Source organism: Mercenaria mercenaria, chromosome 18 (assembly GCF_021730395.1).
Source record: "Mercenaria mercenaria strain notata chromosome 18, MADL_Memer_1, whole genome shotgun sequence".
In the NCBI taxonomy this organism is placed as follows: Eukaryota; Metazoa; Mollusca; class Bivalvia; order Venerida; family Veneridae; genus Mercenaria; species Mercenaria mercenaria.
Genome location: NC_069378.1, coordinates 17,547,450 through 17,564,469, shown reverse-complemented (window position 1 = coordinate 17,564,469; position 17,020 = coordinate 17,547,450). Strand labels below are relative to the sequence as shown.

The following is a 17,020-nucleotide window of genomic DNA, read 5'->3' as shown; positions in this document are numbered from 1 at the left end:
ATACGTACAAACTAAATGGTCAGGATCAAACACTAAAATGACCAATTGATAGATGGGTCTAAGTCTTGCGGAAGACACCTTATGAATTCTTTACAATTTTGATTTTGGCTTTTATCGACCGTGAGTAAAAAAGGAATGTCCGAATGAGTGGCATTTGCATTTATTATTTTGAAAGTAAATAACTACGTCAAGATGAATCCTAGCTTTGTTGTAAAGAAACATTTTACCAAATGTGCCACATGAAACGAAAGAGTTATACGAATGAAATGAACAGCAGATGTAATTGCAAACTTTGATTTTTACATTTGCAATACGGTTCAAGGTTCTATTCTGTGTAACATGTGAATGGTTTTTATTGCATGATAGTATAAACCTTGAATTACAATGTTACAATACTTAAATTTGTTTAGAAATATCAGAGGACCTAAGCATTTACAGCAGTACATTATATTCACTTTCTTAAACTTCATTTATACACAGTTTGTATAGATCTAGCGTGAAACAAATTGCCTTTTTCCTTGCGTGCAGCTATAAGTGTCTATACGAGTTTTCGCATTGAATTATACTTACTTCCTGGGAAATGCCAGATGCCATTTGGATCCCAGACCCCGATTGCTGTAATTATATAATATGATTATATAATAACATATATATCTGTTTGATAATATATTCCAAAAACGCAGCCTCTTCAAATCGCAACCAATAAGTAAAGCCACGTTCTAAAAACATGCCACCTTCAGCTCGCGGACGTGCATACGACTATCCAATTGGTAGTTACGCTTCAAAAACTGCATTCTCTCCAAATCTCTATCCGCAGCACGTGGACGTGCACATGACTATCCAACAGGACGAGCCACGTTAAAACAACAACAAAAAACGCAGCCTCCATCCACCACCAATAATACTTGTCATTCTAATGATTAATTATATAATTAATATTGTCATTATACATGTACATCTTGAACTGTAAATGGAAAATTATCTGCTACAGAAGTATTCTGCAGTTTTGAAAAATATAATAAATGTTTAGACATTTAGAGATTACATACTTAGAACACTTGTTCGTACAAAATTTCTTACGCAATAAGACAGAAACAAAGAAACATAATCAAGTTGAGCTGTTTTCCTCAATCATTAAGTCAATTTAGACAAAGAATGTTTGTTTTGTGGTAAAGAGTTCACCGCTTTAAACACAGATACGAGACTGATTTGTTAACAGATTCACATATGAGGTGATACAAGGTTTTCCTGGGAGCTAACTTCAGAGTGGTTCAAATGCTAGTAAGCTACTTTTATCATCTCAAATTTAATTTAGATAAACATTAACAGAAAATTTTCATTATTCTAGCAACTACAAAAATGATAAAATTGCTGCATTCCATTGTTGTAAAATCACTCTTGTAGTTTTGCTAAACAGTCAAAAGATTATACTTAGACAATAGAATACTTAATATCGTTATTCCCCTAAAAACTACAGGTTTACAAATGAAACAGAAGCAGTGGAATACATGGAAGCATTGAGAACATCGGACGCAACTAACTCCACCCGCCTCTAACTGATCGCATTTTAGTTGTAAAAGGTATACTAAAGGTAACAGCGGGTGTGCTTAATCTTAGATGTACAGTAGTTATCAAATATATGCAGGTTTAATTACAGTATACCCAATCACAGAAATCAATGAAATAATAAACTGCGTTCAATGATTTAGAATTTCTGTTAGATGCATGTATGTTACCACGTCAGATAATACTATTTTCTATTTTGTTACCTTTTTCTCAAGCACAACCAGTTACAGTTTCCCATAGGTCAGTTTCTAAATATCCATTCATATCACTTATGACAACTGAATAAATGTTCAAAATCTGAAATTATAAGTATTCATAATGATAATGATTTTGCACTCTATAAATAAATGATAGTCTATATCAAATAGTTCGTGTATGTGAGAAATGTAACCAGAGGTATCCTTAAGTACACGAGATAAAATTGATATTGTTAGTATCCATTATCTTTCAGGACACTGCGTGATTGTACTCATATTTGATCCCGACATTTATACACAGGACCACAAAAATATGTCTGCTTATGTAGGTTAAGGCTTGGTTAATATGATATGAGAGATCCAGTGATACAAAAATCTGAAACTGGCATAATATACTATCATTTGAGAGCTTACTTTATGCAGTTAATTTTGGTAAAATATAATGAATTTTACACGTTTCTATCAAATCTTCTAATATTTCTATTGAGAGCTGTCCAATAGAGTTCATGATAAAATATTGAGCAAGCTTTCCTAGTTTTTTGTAGTTGTTATTATTTCTGATACTGTAAGTTCAGTTCAGTCATGTAATAAGTTCCGTTGCTCAAAATTAGTGTTAGGGGTTGGGCGATATCCGTTCATAATCAAGTTCAAATAAAGTCCAAGTCTGTTTTTATTTTTCTTGGTTGCTTCCGAAAAACCTCTATATGGGTTCACTTTTGAAACTTTTAAAAATCTTTGCATATTGTATGGACTGAGAATGAAACTTTAAGTTTTACATGTACTCTCGGCTTAAAAATTATAATCAGATGTTCTTTGCGGAAAAAAGTGTGAAACATAACCTTTTTATTTATATTTTTTGTATGTTTATAGCACCCATTTTGCATTTTGTATATTCAAATTAATTGTTCAAGATATGTAAACTGCAGACATCAACTTCAACAATTTGCGTTGGAAACAATATGAAAATAGTAGATTTTAAACTTTAAAATGGACCTGATGATTAACAGCAGTAGACTTCTGTGTTTTGTCAATTATTTTAATTCTTCACTGCAAGCGCTTTCAATTGTACACATATCGTAATTGAAAAAACACAGAAGTCTACTGCTGTTAATTCCTTGCAAATTAAACTTTTATATATTTTATACCTGCGCAAGGAATAAATAATATATATATTTTTTTTGTTTGGAGGCGAGGTGGTCAGACAACGGTAAGTACAGCTACTATGGACTTTGGCTCATGATTAAATATTTATAACGATTGGCAATTTGGTGACAGGTGCTAAAACGGATAACAAAGAAATAGATATGATACTTTTATTTGATATTAGATACAAAATTTTCCATTTAGATTTTCATGCAGTAAGCGTTATTGAAAATTAAAAAAAAATCGCAAATTTCCCCTAATTTAAATCCAGTTTATACTGAAACCACTTTACTGTTTTATTGCTTTCTCTGTCCTGTAAACGGATGTTGAGTAAAACAAGAACTGTACTCTAGCTCTAATAACGAAGTTGCTTACATGAGTTAAACGGTCCCATCTGACTGATCACTTTAAAATCTATAATATTTGACGGCTGAAAATTTCCGAAATATGTTTTGTTTTTCCTTTTAATTATTTGAACACAACTTTCTTGAAGATGACCTTACAGTGTAGCATCGGAATGCAATATCTTTAGCTTATCCTTACATGTAACCTCAACATGTGACGTTTATCAAGTTTGAACAACCTAATGAGTTTTAAGGAGAACAAGTTTTTGTTCTAGCTTTTTTAATATTTGTATGTATACCAGCAGCATGAAATGTTTCAATGTTTTATAGCTTCCTGAAATCAATAAATCTTAAAGTTATAAATCATTTTAAGTAGTTTTAAGTTTTATGTCTAGATCATTGTTAAACATATGATATTAATTTGATATAATATATTTGGTACTTAATTGGGTAATACGTTTTAACACTTGTCAGTAAGACTTCTTACTGTTGGCTTGAGGTACTTTATGCATACAAAATCTTTCATTAGCAGTCGGTATGAGGCATGCATAGTGACATGCATAGTGACAGGAGACCACAGTGCAATATCCTATCGGTACAAAAGTAAACAGATAATGTCTCTCTATTTTTGTATTAAACTGAGGAGTAGAAAAGAATATCTGTTGGAAAAAAAAGAACCGCAAGACTACACCCACAGTGCTTTCCAGGATGTTTAAGTTTCATTGAATTAAAAACAATCACATAGCTTTTTTACCTGGTGATTTCCTGTCTTTAAGGCACACGCTCTTTAAACACCACGGGGAATAAACCATATAATGTTATGTAAAAAAATTGGTTATGGTAAAACAGAAGAACGATCAAAAATAGGACGATGAGATAACAGTATCTATTAAATAACGTAAAAGCAGTGTGTTGTTAATATATTAGTTAAATACGTTTGATTAAGTTAATATATAAGGCTGTTAGCTCGAACTATTTGAAAGGGCAATGATGGCTGCAGATTTAACAGAATTTAAGGTAGGTTTCTACACATTTTCAATTCTATGTTTGTTTATGTTACGAGGTATGCAAACAGTTAATTTTGGAAAGCTGTATTTTCAATATTAATTTGAGTTAACATAACTATGAAACATGGATATTACATAAACATATTGCCGTATGTTAGAGTTTTGTTTCTTGTTATACCTCCCATAAGATTATAACATTTTCAATGTTTAAAAGGTGATCACGTGATGACCTCCTATATTTCTGTGGGGTCAATAGATTTTTTTGTCGTTATAGGCTGTAAATAAGTGGTCGATAAAACAAATCATTTTATAATTGTACCTCTTAATTTTAATAACTTTTGTTTTTTTATCAGTTTCCGCATGATTAAAGGAAATTTTCACAGCTAATCTAAGTCGACCGATATTTTATAAGCAAAGATTTAACAAATATAAAATTCGTAAAAAGATGACAGTAAAGTTGGTAAGCAGTTAATAGTTTCACATTCGAACAACTAACTACATACTAGTTGCAAGTTGGTTATTTAAAATTTATTTGCGAGTTCGACTACATTTTTAACGCAGGAAAACACAGCCTAGGATACGTTATCAATTTTGAGGTAAAGGTTTATCAGTTTTCATTTCACACGAATCCAACTGCTTACCGGAAGGTAGTTGGTATTTCAAATTTTGGAAAAAAAACTTCCTCTTTTAAGGCATCAAATCACAAATTTAATTTAAAACTTTGCACTCAGATATCAATATTCAACAAACTTCTGTCTGCAAATCATTAATGAGAGCCAGTCACCAATTTGCGTGCGAATAAAGAACTGCCTATTGGTAGGCAGTTGGTTATTCAAAATATGTCAGAAAATCAATTTGTCAGCCGAAAATGATAAAATCATTCAGTGTAATTCTTAGTTTGTACTTAAGTATTAATATTAAACCTTTTAATTACATTCCGCAGTCCTTGCAAGGGCCAGGTGAGTCAGTTGCCAATTCGTGATAACGTTTCGGATAATCTTTTTTTCAGATATAAAAGAATAAAAACATTCAAGTTAACATTTAGCTGTTTTCTTTTATATAAATATCCAACACTTTCGATATATAGATAAGTCTTCGAAACAGTCAGGAGACACTTACAAAATGGTCGAAAAGATGTTCAGTCTACGAACATGCAGCGAACATGGCCGGAACATACCCAGTTCTCGGGAAGTATTCGCAAGATATACGTCACTAGCCGCGAACATGGCGCGATCGATTTGATACTAGTTCGCAGGTTATCTATATCATTTTTAGAATTTTCATGTTGATTTGGACATATGACAGAATATAAGTATCACAATTCATTTTCTGACTTAACACAATTAAGAATATATAGTCCTATCATCCTGTAAGGACATCACTTTGATCAAGGATATTCCTGCGAATAACGTAAAACTAACTTAAGTCTACCAAGCAAAATCAAAGTTTAAGGAAATCAATTTGTCAGTCAAAAATGATAAAATCATTCAATTAAATACTTGTTTTGCTCTTAGCTGTTAATTTTCAACTCTTTAAATGTATACAGCAGTCTTCAAAGAGATCCAGAGAGCCATTTGCAAATTAATTCGCGTGTGAATAACGAACTGCCTACTGTGGAAGTATAAATAATAACATTCGACTGAAAAATTGATTTTCCGAGAAATGTCGAATAACAATCTGCCTACCAGTAGGCAGTTGGTTATTCGTACGCCAACTGGCAACTGGTTCTCATAAATGTTTCGAAGATTGATGTACATACTAGAATTGGAATTGTTAAATATTGATATGTCAGAAAAAAATTAATGTTGAATTAAATGCTTTCATAATTTTATATCTGAAAAAAGGATTTTCTTAATCATGTCGCGAATTGTCAACTAGCTCACCTGGTATTTGTAAAGACTCTTGATTATTTTTAAAGGTTTTATTATTATATTAAAGAACAAACCAAGTTATAAAGTGAATGACTGTATCATTGTCGACTGAAAATCTGATTTTCTGAAATCGCGAATAACCACATGCCTACCTGTAAGCAGCTGGTTATTAGGACACGAATTGGCGATTGGCTCTCATGATCGTTATGAAGACTGTTGTACAATTTGACTGTGAATATTATTATCTAATGGTAAATCAAGCGTTTAACTGAAAGGGTACACCACTTTGACCGAGATATTAACTTCCTAAAAATGTCTAATAAAGAACTGCCAATCAGTAGGCAATTGTTTATTCGCACGCTAAATGGCATCTGCACTCCTAAATGTTTCAAAGACAGATTTGTATATTGAAAGTGTTGCAGTTTGATATCTTAGAGCTAATTTTGCGTGATATTGTATGGCTTTTTAATAAATTTAATTTTGACATCAACGAAGGAAATGGCTTTAGTTAATAACCGAAACCTTTGCGGCTGGAGGTCGTTTTAGTACGATTCCTCTACTTTTATTGCAATGCAACCCAGTTTCACTATGAATATTTGGTAATAAGTTTAATGGAATCTTATATTTGAGTTCATTTACCACTTATTCACTCTCTTGTATGGATAGATAGTCTTCAAAAGCCCAAGTATACGTAGATTTATTGACGTGGTTTAATTTTGGCAATATTGGCGGTCAACAACGAATGCGCCAATTTTAATCATCGCCAGCTATGTGCACCACGCTTTAATTACATCCGCAGATAATTCAACTACTGCGGGTTCAGCTGGCAATGACTATTCTGTTGACGGATTCTACATGTCGTTATCTATTCGTTTACTATGGAGACGCACACTACTTCTTTAGAGAAAGAAAGCATATAGAAAGCATTGTCGTTTTATCATTGATCTTCATAATGGGGAGCTTCTTGACGCGTGTATTATTTTGAACTTGTCAAATATATGTTGATATCTCAAATGCGAAAGGTGTGAACACGTAACAAACATATGATTAAAGATGTACAATTGGTTAATGAGATTATTGTGATAGGTGATAAAAACTGTGTAATATGACATTTTCATTTTATTTCAACTTCATTTGATTTGTGAATCGTCTAACTTATAAATGCTGCGTACAGGACGTCTTACTGTGTTTACGATACCTTTGATATAATAGCCTTTACAATATTATATCAGTAGTATTTAGCCATGGCGTACAGAGCCATTCAGGAAGGTACACTTTTCAATAAGAATCATTTACGGTATTGATATAATATAACATAATCATAATTGAATAATGACAGATACCTTTACAGACTATGCCGATAACGACAATATGATTTGTAATTGTTTAATCGACAGGGCATACCTACAATTGGTCATTATGATTGTCAGGAAAAACAGTAGCCGATCTTTTGACAGCGTTTTTTTAGCGATTGAGAGCTATAGCGCCAAATCTTAACACCGCCAAATCAAAGCCGTCACAAAAAATGCAAACATTTGACCACGTAGATATAATGACGTATACAGTACTATGCTCTCTAACTGGTCACATATTTTCATGTTTGCAACGTTTTTGAATCTATAATATCTTGTAACGAAGCAAACAGTTCAATTTTCAAATTAAAATTTATCGTGCATTATTCTAAGAGATTTAAATTTCATAGTGTTCAGTGATATATTGAACAATTATCATATATATATATATAGCGATATCAGCGTTATAAATTATACGTATGCGTTAAGTAGATTGAGTAAGAAAGAATTACATATCTAAGTCTTTTGGAATACTATTAAAACACAAAGTCCCAACACTATGCTCTATCGAAGGACTGAAGGTCTTACAAAAACTGTACATTTTGAAAAAAAAAAAAAAAAAAAAAAAAACATGAAACTTATACATTTCAATACAACTCAAGTAAGACATATTTAATTTAAAGTTAAAATGTGTTTCAAACAATAATCTGCAACGTATATCGCATAAAACTAAGTGGGTAGACACATCTTTTGTCTTGTTCAGTTTAACAGAAACACAATTGTAAATTTACGTATTATTTTATGACTAGAAATGCATCAAGCGAGTTAGTAAAGAATGACAGGTAGAAGTTGTGCATTTTCAAATAAGATACGAACGCTTAAAGAAAGAACTGAATTAATTGCATATTTGTGGCAAGTTTACATTAGAAAATAATGATTTAATGTGTTTATGTGTAGAGTACTAACTATTTGCCTTTGATTCGTGTCCTTGAATTAAACTCGAGGCTACATTTAAGCGACTTGCTACATGTATACTTTACCCCACAGTGTATGTATTCTCCGACCTTTTAGATAAATAAGTAAATGTCCAATGTGACATTTGAATATAAAGGGACACTAAAAGGACATATAAAGCAAGTTACAATACTACGTAGGCTAGCAAAAGCATTTCGTGTTCTGTACAGCATATGGGTTGATATCTTTATTTTATTTATAATTGGAGACTACCAGTCCTATACAATGAAATCCTACAGCAATGATATAATGTTATAAAGGTGTCATAAATGAAAACGATATGTTTCTCAAATTGAATAATAAAAATGGAAATATATTTTTACCAGTGTATTAAACAGCTAAATGTATGGGGCAGCTGTGCTTTGGAGTAAAAATGTCCCTGAAATCTAATTTTAAGATGTTTTTCTCTGTTAAAACACTCATACGCTAAAATGACGTCACGTTAACGTGCGGTGACGTCAATGTTTTTGTTGCGACCAAGAAAGAGCGCTATTATATTTCAACTTTAGATTAAGGGCATATTAGAATCAAAATAATTTATAGTAAACCCGTGTTTTAACACTATCCAAACACTCGGGCGGTATACGTCGTCCTCGTGAAGTTATTACGCCCGAAGTATAAGCGCCCAGTCGTTGGTCTGAAGTCGTTTGGCTATCATTATCTTTCAAGATGTAATAACATTTAATTGCAAAGCTCTCACATGTAGCCTATACTTACATTAAAATGACGGACTTAAGTATATCTGTGTATTTCAGCCAAACTTGGTGGTCTCAATAGATTTTGGAACCAGCGGATCTGGATTTGCCTTTCAAATGAGAAAAGATTATGAACAATCAAAGACATCTAATATCTATGACAATAATGACTGGGGACAAGCAGTCAGAAGAATCAAAACTTCCACTTGTCTGCTAATAAAGCCTGACCTTCAGTGTAAAGAAAATACGGTAGCCTACTTTGGAGAAAATGCTGAAAATGAGTACATTGGTTTAGAAGGTGACCTCGAGGAATGGTACTTTTTTAGGCACTTCAAGATGCAGCTATACGAAAAACAGGTATTTAAAAAAATATGATTCATCTATAGGTTTTTTTTTTTCAATAAAATATTCAAATAAAATATAAAACACATGTCAGACTTTGAATGTTCCCAAACTTACCAGTAGTAAAGTCTTTACGTCCATACCACTCAGTATTCGCAGCAATACAATAATAGACTGGTACCAGTCAAAAAAGTTTTTCTTAAAAAAAGCATGTCTGCCATATTTTTACGCATTTTTAATGAAGCTTTCTGAATCGTTTTACATTTAATTTTTATCTCTGACTATGAGCCTTGTAGGAAAACAATTAAACATGAATTATGGTTATTTGATCTCAACAGACATTGCAAGTCTACAGCAGCAGTTCGGTAATTATTACAGCCAGACAATTCTAAACTATTGTACCTGTTATAAATCAATGAATAATGTTAACTTTTGGGGTTTGATAACGGGAATAATTTTAGGAAAAATGCAATATAAATTATATTTCTATCCCTAATGTTTCATTACACAATGAACATTTTAAGCTGAATTTATCAACGGTAACGTCTGTTAGGATATGTAATGACTGGTAGCGTTTAAAAAAACGACATTGTGCCAAGAGCTAATGTATGAATTGAGGAAAGACAGCAATAATAAACCAAACACGTTTCTCATTTTCTTGGTCGTAATAATGAATGCATGTCACAGCCCTGTTGTTAAAATTCATGTGATATGAGCTAGTAATCAGAGTCAGAATCTATTTTAGACAAAAATGTTGTTTGTGGTATCAGTACTACGAATGAAATGAACAAATAATACTGACATTCGATCGCGCAGCTGCAGTGTCCTGTCCCGAATTTCTGCATTTATCTTATATGATAACTTCTAGGAGAGCTATTATAGTTTTGTAATGTAAATAATATTATTTCATCATTTTCAATGAAATATACCAACAAAAACCTTTTGCACAGAACCATTTTGTCTTCTTAGCATTTGTTAACTCATTTTCAATTTAATGAAACGTATTTTTTATTTTAGACAATACACAGCAACATGATGATTAGAGGAGACAAAGGTAAAGAATTACCAGCCTATTATGTGTTTGGACAATCAATACGGTGCATAAAACAGAATGTTTTGACATACATTGGACAATGGAACGAAGCTTATTTGAATGAAACAATCAAGTGGGTGATAACTGTTCCTGCAATATGGTCTGAAGGTGCAAAACAGATAATGAGGAAAGCAGCAGAAGAGGTTATTCTGTTTCAAGGTTTTACACCTTGCTGAAACATGTTTTAAGTGTCAAATACCTGTAATAGTTTGTACAATTATAAGGGCTACTAGATTAATACACCATCCCTCTAACAGCCTGATTTGTTAATAGACCAGTCGTCCTCCGGCTCGATTCATGTGGCAGTTACTTGCGGAGAACAAGTTTGTATTGGTACAAAATCGTGGCACACTGTTTAGGTTAACTGCATGCCGTTACATAACTGCAATCGTGTTGAAAAGTTGAAAAACGGCTTTGAAACCCAAAGCAAAAAAAAAAATCAAAACATCATTACGTCATTTTTGTATACGTGAGTAATTCTTTCGCGCCTTGTTAACTAAGAATTGTATTGGTCGAAACGCCTGAAATTCATAATAAAAGAATAACATGTAATTGGCAATATTAGTTTAGTAGGCTCATGAAGAAGAAAATAGAAAACTCGCTTAATCTCGCCTTTCAAATCCAATGCTTCTAAAGGTTCTATAGATTTTATCAATAATAGCCCTTGTGTCGTGTCCAGTTTCCGTGTGCTATAGTCGTATTCAGTCCCGAAAACTGTAGCTCAGTCGGTAGAACATCGAAACGGTATTCCGAGGCCCCGGGTTCGAGTCCCGGTCTGGCTGCACAAATTTCTTTCTCACCCTGTGACATCTCGGTTACGTTTCCAATAAATAGGCGTATTAGTTAAAGTACTTCTTGGAAGTAATTTAATAGATTGCGATAGCTTGTTTACGTATTATCTTTTCTTTAAAAAAATGCACGGCTTTGTGAGTTAATTGACATCATGTTTTTTTATGTTTAATAGGCCGGCATTCCTCATGAGCTAACCTCCATAGCACTGGAACCGGAGGCGGCTGGAATTTACTGTGCAGAATCGGATGCGAAACTTTCTGAGGAACTTAATAACGGCAAACCTTATGTCATTGTAGATATGGGAGGTAAAGTATTTATTGATGATTTAACTATAATATTAACATATTGTTCTGCCATTAATATTATTAATCAAGACGACAGAAATGTATCTGTAACAATCTAAAGACATCGGGGACTTTTGTAACATATCCTTTAGAGCAATCTCAAATCTAATCCATTGCTTTTCATAACTAAGTGAGAACATGAATCAGCAATTAAATACACGAAAACAGCTATAACAAGTTTGATTTACTTAAATTTCAAAATGCGACACACATTTCAGGAGGTACAGTCGATATAACGACACTTCTTGTAGCTGAAAAAGGAAAATTTATTCAACTCCAACCGGCGAGTGGCTGTGATGCTGGCGGAGAGATGGTAAACGCAAAAATGTATGAACTGATATCCGATATTTTCGGAGAAGAAATATGGAGATTTTTTTCAGATGAACAGTCGTTTTGCTTTGTAGAATTCCGGAGATCTGTAGAGGCCGCTAAATTATCGATTACAGCAAATAAAACTGACCCTAAAAAGGACTTTTTTTATTTGAATTTATCGGCCGAAATATTATCAGCCTTCGCAGAAGGGAAAGGTTGTTCAATTACACAGGCTATCAGATTAAGTGGGAATAAAAGAATTGAAGTGAAGAAAGGTCGACTGAAGGTTGAATCAGATGTTTTGCGCGAAATCATGGATGAAACAATTCAGAAAGTGAAGAGTCATGTCATACAAGAGATAGATGATTTGCAGAAAATTGGCCATGAAATTTGTACAGTCGTTCTTGTTGGTGGGTTTGCATCTTCGAAATTTGCTTTCGAAAAGATTAAAGAATATGTACAAAAAGAAAAGCCTAGGATAGATGTGCGGAGACCGCCTTACAGCAACATAGCAGTAATGAATGGTGCAGTGATGTATGGACAAGACGAATCTATCTTGGTATCAAGATCATTACAGATGACCTACGGAATAAGAGCAACGCGTTTATACAACAAAGATTTTCCAGCGGAAAGAAAAGTAGAGATAAATGGAAAAGCGTATGTCAAAAATATCTTCTCAGTACATGCCCATCGTGGACAAGATGTAAAAAGAGATGAATGGATATCGCATACCGGTTACTTTCCTGTCACTGGCGACCAGAAGAAGGCGGTACTTCAGTTAGTCGCTTCCAAGGAAAAATATCCAAAATATACAGACGAAGAAGGTTGCTTTGATATAGGCCATTATACAATCGAGTTTAGTGCTGATAAATTCCAGCATAATTGTACGGACATCTCATTTAGTTTTGGCACAACTGAAATGAAAATAAGAGCCCGCAACACGACAACAAAATATGAAATTATAGAACGAGTCGTTCTTACAGAGAGCAGTATTTAGAGATTCACACACGACTTCATCAGGACACGATAGACAATACGTTTTACTAAACTTCTCCATATATAAAAATAACATTAATTTTCAAATCACGTTTCATATTGATACTGTTGCAATTAACATTTGTTTATAAAGATGATTTACAGAGTATACTCTTTCTAAAAATTATGATCTATTAAAATTAACTCATTTTGACTCATATTTGTTGTTTCAAACGATGATATGCTTTAGACATGATGACAAACATGTTGTTGAATTTTGCTAATATTTTCGTTTTTGCTTTGTACTTCTCATAATTGTTGTATTAATGTAGTGTTTTAATTACATCATATCAAGCTTAAAATGTATCAAAAATAAGATCAAATAACATGTCAAATACTAACTGTATTTAGTAATAAATTGTGTTGAAATATTCGGATGTGAGAATTATTGTAATTCTTTTGCTGGAGAATATATTATTTTGGGTAGTATCTCGTTTAATGGCAATATTGATGATCGAAATGTCAACAAATGACAGAAAAACGGTCTATAACGATTATATTGGAAACGCTTTAACCCTTTTCTGGAACTTTCGTGGACAAAATAATGTGTGCCTAGTCTGTTTCTAGAAGATATCGCTCAATATTTGGTGTTCCGTCAAGACAACCCATTTAGCCATACATCTAAACCGACATACTAGACTATCTTAATTTTGCAATGGCAACTTCATTACTCCAGCGGAATGTAGTATATATACGTCGCCCTGATAGATTTTGGTATATTGGGAGTATTTCACTGCAGTGCTGACCTTGGAAGAACATATCATAAAGCCCCTAAAGACTTAAATCGATCTTTAGGATAATTGGAAAAAAACCTAAATGTTTGCATCTTTGCCTTTACTTCTTTACCCAATGTTTTAACGACAAAGCCTACCTCGCCCACCCTCCCGACATTTGATACTGATTTGTCTTTTCTCTAATAATTTTGAATTCAGTCTGTAAACAATGGTGATCACATCTCCATGTAAATAAATACTTTCCAATTTTGTTGATATTTTCTATATTTAAAGTTGTTCTTATAAATAAATTAATAGGCTTGATTATCGCCTGTGTGCTAAAGGCCTCGAAATTTAAAACAATTGTATTGCATTCTATTTGAAACAAAGGGAACAGACAAACACGAATATAATCAGAGTTGAGGGTCCTCTAATTAGCACAGGCTTGATCTTATCTTCAATACCGGTATCGGTGTTGTTTAGAAAGTATTTATATATACTATGTGTTTTTTGTATATTCAAATGCGATTCCTCTTACGAAAATACATATTTGTTCAGATTTATCTTGTGTATACTCGGTTAAGGCCGCTGACTTCGTATCACTTGCCCTTCACAGATGTGGGTTCGAGCCTCAATCGGGACGTTGAATTCTTCATGTGAGGAAGCCATCCAGCTGGCTTACGGCAGGTTGGTGGTTATACCCAGGTGCCTGCTTGTGATGAAATAATGCATGGAAGGGCACCTGGGGTATTCCTCCACTATCAAAGCTGGAGAGTCGTCATACGACCTATATCGGTCCAAAGTTAAACCCAACAAAACCAAAAAATATATTGGTAATTCACTTAACTATGTTGCATATTATATTAAAACACTAAAAAATGTTTCCTTCAGAATATTGACATTCTCTGTATGCTTTGTATCTTTATACCAACATGCAGAGAGAAAAAAGTATCAGACAGAAGGTGCTTTAGTGAGTGAAAATTTCATCAATATAGCGTTTACATTAAGTTAAAGCAAGTCTTGCATGAACCTGTAATCCAAAAACAGTTACATTCACGTCCTTGAGACCGAATTTTATTTTCACTGTGCTTCAACGTGATTATCACGCATGCCAGCAGTATACAACATTTGTACAACTAGATGTGTTAGTTACTAAAATTTAGTTAATTCGGTTATCGATATAATCAAAATGTTGATCAAGATTTAATTTATGTCCTGTATTTCACAATAAGTCAAAAGCTGTGACGCGGCTTTATCAACGTACAAATGTACTGTAGATAATATTCAAGCGATTTGTAACACCTTGTACCATTTTACGATATTTGAACATGTTAAGGTCCCTCTGTCGTAAAACTGTTACAAAATAATCAAAGGAAAATATAAGTGTAACCTTTGAGTGTAAAAAGGTTTCACTATTATTCGTAATCTCAGTTTAGGTAATAATACCTAAAACAATAAGTATGGGACTTTATTTATATAATTCTTTTATTCAAAGAAAGTTATTGCATGCATAATAATACATTAATAAAATTTGTTGATATCTGTTTATAAGGACAAGGATACATCTGAGACTGATCCGCCTTTTAAGAATAATATATGAATTCAACATTTAATACACTAAAATTATTTTACACGTTATCATTGAACTAACTAGACCCATAGACAGCTTGTGTTTATCATTGTGACCATCAAAAGAAAATATTTACGACTAAATCAATATCTCCATTTAGAGATTAGCAACTCGTACCATGTAGTACCAGTCTCACTGGTTAGCAGTGTCTTCTTTAAATCAGTGCTATGCAAATCAAAACGATATAAATCAACACAAAATAAACGTTTTGATAATACAGATGTTGCTTTCCTTTTTTAAGTTTACAGTTGCCCAAAGTCACATAAAAGCTCTGGAAAACGACATGACACAAAAATAACAAAGAATGTATTTATTAACGTGCATGTTGACCGGTGGTACTACAAGGTCACAGACGCACTCAAAAATTCCCTCCGAATTCTTGTGAATTGTTGTGTCCTTGTAGATTTTATTTCTCAATGACTCTTCATCAGAACTTTTATATTCTGGCATTAAATCTTCTGCTCTCTTTTATGCGGAAGGGCTTGTCTAGTCTCACTATCTGAGCTTGTTCTGTCGGCCACAGACTCTTATATATTTTCAAGCAAGAATAAGTTAGGTTACTGATGTTTAAATACAGAAAATTAATATTATTGATATTCAGAAGTCAGAAACAAATCACACAAATGTTTGCTGCCGTTCTTACTTGAATGTAGAATGTCTTTTGTAGTTCCCTATTCCCCGATTTGATTATAAGAATCATGCCTATATGTGTAAGACAGTGTTTTCCAAGTAAGAGGTACATTGTAAAATGAAAAGCCTTTTTTTGCGAATTTGAAAATTTTAAAATGTTCGCGAGATTAAATATTCTCGAAATTCTAAAAATAGTATCCTACATGAATTTGAATTACATGTATATTAATAGTTATATTAATAGTGAATTTAAGTGAGGATTAATTTCCGCGAAATGTAGGGCCTCGGGCGAATATAGCGAAAATTAAACCCTCGCACATGGAAAGTCTGCATATAATCAAAGACGTCATAATATGACGACACAAATCGCGCGTATTCTTTCTCTTTCTAGGGAATGGATAAAATGATCTACTACCCGTACAATACAATCTTATCTTTTCCTGCTAGGTAGGCAAGAACTAGTTCTTTAACATGGAAGGTGAAAACTATGTTAGTAATTTTAGTTGGAGAAGCAAGCAATTGAAATAACGATGGACTTCAAGGTCACCTGAAAATGATCTTACATAATATATATAGATTCTATTAAGAAAAGTGTGTAATAGTGATAATTAGGAAGATTTGCCAGCATGACAAATAGCCGCCCTGTACAGTATTGATATTCTTTCTAGTCTTTTGCGATCAAGCAATTTGTTCATTATTCTATTCCATAATAGTTTACACCTTAAGTAGGTGCTAGGGAAACGTGATGGGTGTTGCACATTTCATTACCTCTCGGTGACAATCTCAGTTTATCAGTGTCTGTTACCAAGCCCTATCACGGTCACTCCAGCCCGAACACTATTATTTAGGCATGTGTACATTATTTCTCAGATCTGTTTTCACAAGACAATTCTTTTTTTTTTGTTTTATTCGTTCCGAAACATACTTTCATTTCTCATGAAGAGTAATTTTGCAGCATCGCTGAAATGTTTGCCATGCATGCGAGATTATTTAATTGACA

General features: G+C 33.1%; 1 protein-coding gene across 1 annotated transcript; it reads left to right on the top strand.

Annotated features, from left to right (window-relative positions):
• The first annotated feature begins 4,152 nt into the window (after positions 1 to 4,152).
• On the top strand, positions 4,153 to 13,310 carry LOC123538852 (heat shock 70 kDa protein 12B-like). Its single transcript, XM_045323255.2, has 5 exons — positions 4,153 to 4,267; positions 9,190 to 9,486; positions 10,489 to 10,707; positions 11,529 to 11,661; positions 11,919 to 13,310. The coding sequence occupies exons 1-5, from the start codon at positions 4,238 to 4,240 to the stop codon at positions 13,007 to 13,009; spliced, it is 1,770 nt and encodes a 589-aa protein (XP_045179190.2). The 5' UTR covers positions 4,153 to 4,237; the 3' UTR covers positions 13,010 to 13,310.
• The last annotated feature ends 3,710 nt before the right edge of the window (positions 13,311 to 17,020 follow it).